This window comes from Aegilops tauschii, chromosome 2 (genome assembly GCF_002575655.3).
Source record: "Aegilops tauschii subsp. strangulata cultivar AL8/78 chromosome 2, Aet v6.0, whole genome shotgun sequence".
Lineage (NCBI taxonomy): Eukaryota > Viridiplantae > Streptophyta > Magnoliopsida > Poales > Poaceae > Aegilops > Aegilops tauschii.
The window spans coordinates 10,955,608-10,960,586 of record NC_053036.3 but is presented as its reverse complement, the minus strand read 5'-3'; the positions used below and the strand labels follow the sequence as shown (position 1 = coordinate 10,960,586).

Sequence of the window (4,979 nt, the reverse complement as noted above, 5' to 3'; positions counted from 1 at the left end):
AAATTGGAAGACGCTTGTCCTAAGTACAGGATTGAGATTAACTTAGGAAAGATACCGATGCATGGTTAAAGTTCGAAACATCGAACCTTGTTCTGTGGAACACTAGATGCACCACAACGTGTGTAAACCTAGCTCAAACACACGTTCAGAACTTGATTTACCACGGTGCCAGCTCTTTGGATAGCTCGAGCTGGATTTGCTCACTTCGATGTGTATTTCAAGGTACCCAACATTGATGTCTTTGGAACAAGTGTAAGAAATCTGCCAGCTTGATGTGTGGGTGAGTGGGTGGGTGGGGGGGGGGGGGGGGGGGGGGGGAGTGTGCATCTATGTCTAAAACATTAGGTGATGGAAGTAATTTACCTATGTCAACAAATATGGTGGCTTGTTTTGTTTGCTAGTTATTTTAATAATACAATATTCATATGGCGCACTTACCGAAAAAATTGAAGTGTATCAATTTTTCTCTGTTTCTATTTCTGAATTGTGTTACATACATCATATCTCTAAACTAAAGTTTTGTTATATACGAAGTCTCAAATTTACAAGAAAATTTGTGTATTCGGTTCGTAAAAGTGCATACATATATCAATGTTAATATTTCATGTGTCGTCGTCATAAATTTTGTATGGAAATTATATATTACAACACATATGTTTATATACAACTAATTTGGAGTTGTATACCTTAGCTCCTCCCTCGCCGCCACCCAAGGGCGCGGCCTGGCAAAGCCCATTCGTCGCCGACAGTGGTGGGGCCTATGTGTCCTCCCGCTCGGTAGGCGCCGACGCGGGCCGGCTCCCCGAGCTGGAGCATCGTGCTGGGGTCGGGCGTCACGGCGGCGCGGTGCGTAGAGGCGATGCATGGGTACCTCTGCCTCCTCGCGGCGGGCCGTGACGTGGTGCGGCGCAGCTGGCTCATTGGGATGGCGGCGGTGCGAGCAGCGGGCAGCCACCTCTGCGATCGCCTTCCTGGCTGGTGGAGGTGGCTGGGGGGTGGGTTCTGGAGGTCGGGGATGGTGGCTGCATCGGCGAGATCCGGCTTCGTAGTGGCGTGGGCGATTAGCGACTTGGGCTGCGGTCAGCCGCGTTGACAGGGGCCTCCTTGGTTGGTCGGGGTGGTGGCACAGTGGAGGAGGTTCGGCCACCCCTTGTTCAGAGTTGTGGTTGGAGGTGCTTCCGGCGGGTGGAGCACGGCGGTTCAGCGCTTCTCGCCTTTGCCTGGCCTCGGTGGCAGGGCACTCCAGGAAGTCAGCAGGGGTGCCTTCGGTCCTTCTGTTGCCAAGGGTGGCAACGGCGACCTGCCTCCGCTCGGGAAATGACACGGTAGTTGCGGCGTGGCCGGCAGCTGCTGATGGTCTCCCCCTGCCCTGCTTCGTCCTGCGGGCCCCTTGTGCATACCAAAAGGGCCCCCTTTTCCAGCGACAACGTCAATGGACCATGTTGAGGGGGTTGGGGTGGTCTTAGATACCTGGGCGCCGGCTCTGGTAGTGGGAGCCCGGCTCTTGTGAGCGGAGCTCGTTGCTCAGCTGCTGCCCGGTCGCCATGGCCGTGTAGGCGGCGTGGCGGCCGGGTTGTGACGTTTGGTGGCGGTGGTGCGGCGTTCATACCTACGCCGGAGGTGATGTGTGTGGGCCGATGTTCGTACCCTTCTTGAAGGCGACGCTGCGACCCTTATTGCCCATCGTGTGGCAGCACACTGGTGTCGTACCCTTCTTGAAGGCGCCGCGCGCCATTGTATCCGCCTTGTGTGTGTCGGGGGGGGGGGGGGGGGGGGGGGCGTGAGTTTGTATCGAGATGTTGTTTGTCGTTGCTTTATATATAAAAGCGAAGCGAAAGCCTTTTTTGGTACACAATTAATTTGAGATTATTCTTATGTTGGAAATCCTTAGACAAGTCACAGTTATATTACATATGCACTTAATAATCATTGTATATATGTACTTATATCAACTTACGTGTGATAGATTTCAGAGGTTATAATTCGGACCCACTATAGAATCACGGTGAAGATAGTTTAGCCTGTACCGACGATGAGATGAACATGGTTGCATGTTTGCCTCTTGTTTTGGTAATTTAATAGTAGTTAAATCACATCCTTATTTTATTTTAGCCATTTCGCTTACATCCAACTGTGGCGACAAGTTGAATGATGTGAGTTAATCTGGTGTACTGAAAGAGTCTCCAATCAATAAATAAATATTCATAACATATCTATAGATATGGACAGGAGATAATAGCTCCCTTACGATGTTTAGACATCTGACATTTTTTTTAGTACTTGGGCCAGTTGGAGCCTAGCTAGCACTTCCTCCTATTAATACCCTCTGAAACGAGCTAGATGCACCAAGAGCAAGAGTGTCTTCGAACACAAATCTCAATACATCTATTCAGTACATCCTATTCCACAACTTTCCATCTATATATCCTACTTCATAGCATCCGTACAGCTAGCTCATGCAGAAAGAGTTCGCAAACAATGTACGGATTCTCAAGTCTTACGGCTTTTGCTACGCTGGTCATTACCATGGCCACCGTACTTTTTTTTGCACTCAAAAATAGAAAAGTTCTACTGTCTGTCAAAAGTGAGCAACACCAGCTCCCGCCCGGGCCTCCCACGCTGCCCTTCATCGGCAACATTCACCAGATGATGTGGAACAAGCCGGCCGTATTCCGGTGGATCCATCGCCTGCTCCAGGAGATGGACACAGACATCATGTGCCTCCGTCTCGGAGCCATTCATGTCGTCGCCGTGACATGCCCGCAGATAGCATGCGAGGTGCTACGGAAGAAGGACGAGGTGCTGGCCTCCCGTCCGGCAACCTTCGCCTCGGGTTCGTTCAGCTTCGGGTACAAGGGCACCATCGTGACACCACATGGAGAGCAGTGGAAGAAGATGAGGCGCGTCCTCACTTCGGAGATCCTCACCCCGTCCATGGAGCAGAAACTCCATCATCTCCGGCAGGAGGAGTGTGACCACCTCGTGACGTACATCAACAACACCTGCATGGCATGTCCGAACAACCTCGTCGACGTGCGACATGTCGCCCAGCATTTCTGTGGTAACATGATAAGAAGGCTCGTGTTGGGTAAGAGATACTTTGGCAGCGAGCTGCCGGGTTCGTCGGCTAGCGGACCCGGACATGATGAGATGGCACATGTTGCCGCTCTCTTCACGCTCCTCAACTACCTCTATAACTTCTGCGTGTCCGACTACTTCCCAGCCCTCGTAGGGCTTGATTGGGATGGCCATGAGAAGGTTTCCAAGGATGTTATGGGAATACTCAACCGGTTGCATGACCCCATCATTGAGAAGAGGATCATCGAAAGGTCGAATCTTCGGAATGGTGGTGGAAGCAAAGAGGCCAGAGACTTTCTGGACGTCCTGGTTTATCTAGATGATGCAGATGGCCAACCATTGTTGTCCGTGGATGATATCCGGGCACAGATAGTGGTTAGTACGCATTTCAACCTCTATCAATATTCAGTAATCCAACAAACAACCATGCATGCATTCGTGAACTGCAAGAAGAATTTGATCCCCCAACTTTCTTTTGATAGAAAACTGACCATTTTTTTGCTATATCGATGTAGGAAATGATGTATGCAACAATTGATAACCCATCGAATGCTGTTGAGTGGGCGCTCGCTGAGATGGTGAACAAGCCAGAGGTGATGAAAAAAGCAACTGATGAAATCGACGCCGTCGTCGGTAAAGATAAACTAGTCCAGGAGTCTGACATTCCACGACTAAACTATCTCAAGTCATGCATCCGAGAGGCTTTCCGCATACACCCATACCATGCTTTTAACCCACCCCATGTCGCCATGGTAGACACCACTATCGCTGGCTACACCATCCCTAAGGATAGCCATGTCATTTTAAGCCGGATGGGACTTGGTCGGAACCCCAAGATCTGGAACGAACCACTTGATTTTCAGCCCGAGAGGCATTTGAATACCGCAAATGTGCTCCTCAGTGAACCAGGACTACGTTTTATTTCATTTAGTAGTGGGAGGAGGGGCTGTCCCGGAATTTCACTTGGTACCTCAGTCACGGTGATGTTGTTTGCGAGGATGTTGCAGGGATTCACCTGGACGAAGCCCCCTGGAGTTGACAGAATCAGTCTCCAAGAAAGCAATACCGGCGCCCTTGCCTTAGCTGAACCCCTGGTTCTGCAAGCTAAACCACGGCTGGCCGCACATCTCTATGAGAAAATTTAATAGGGTTAATGCATGTTTTAACCGATTATCAGGAACATATATCCTAATAAGAATTTTGTAGATCCCATGTCCTCAGTGGTCGTGCATTCCTCGGTTCTTCAAAAACAAAAGGGAACAACGTGTGTCTGTACAAATAAAGCAATGACAATGCTAATGTAATGTGTGTTGTTGGGTTGTGTGCACTGTCTGTGTGGGCAAAAGCCGCAAAATTTGTTATTTTATTGTATTGTCGAACAAAATCTATTGTATGTACTTAGCATTATGATACTCTGCAAACAGTTCATGGAATTATAAAATTATATGTTGCCTACCACCTTCGCATCATAAATGTACAAAGCTAATGTTTATTACAATGTGACAAAGCTATAATTATTCACCTCTAGGAGAAAATAAGATGAAGACTGGTGAAGAAATACGTATGGACGGAAGATAAATAGTTTTGTATTATTAAATGGTATAATATGAATACAAAATTATATTTCCACATTTTCTAATGTCGGGGAAAGCAAAGAAGGACACACATATACTGGTAAAACACAATGTCATATGACATCTTGTATTCCTTCAATGTTTCAAATTCCTTCATATTCTTTTTCGACACTTCACTTTCAGTATTGTACATGGTGCTCTTCCGTCTCTCTTCTTTCGCTTGCACGTACTCTCTCTGTAAAGAATTATAAGTATGTTTAGATCACTAAATAGTGATCTAAGCTCCCTTAATATTTCTTTACAGAGGGAGTACCATATTTGCACCGT

At 47.9% G+C, this 4,979-nt stretch overlaps 1 protein-coding gene across 1 annotated transcript; it reads left to right on the top strand.

Annotated features, from left to right (window-relative positions):
- Window positions 1-2,526: 2,526 nt before the first annotated feature.
- LOC109734623 (tyrosine N-monooxygenase-like) lies at window positions 2,527-4,734 on the top strand. The gene is made up of 2 exons (XM_073509470.1): window positions 2,527-3,453; window positions 3,594-4,734. The coding sequence occupies exons 1-2, from the start codon at window positions 2,527-2,529 to the stop codon at window positions 4,221-4,223; spliced, it is 1,557 nt and encodes a 518-aa protein (XP_073365571.1). The 3' UTR covers window positions 4,224-4,734.
- Window positions 4,735-4,979: the final 245 nt, after the last annotated feature.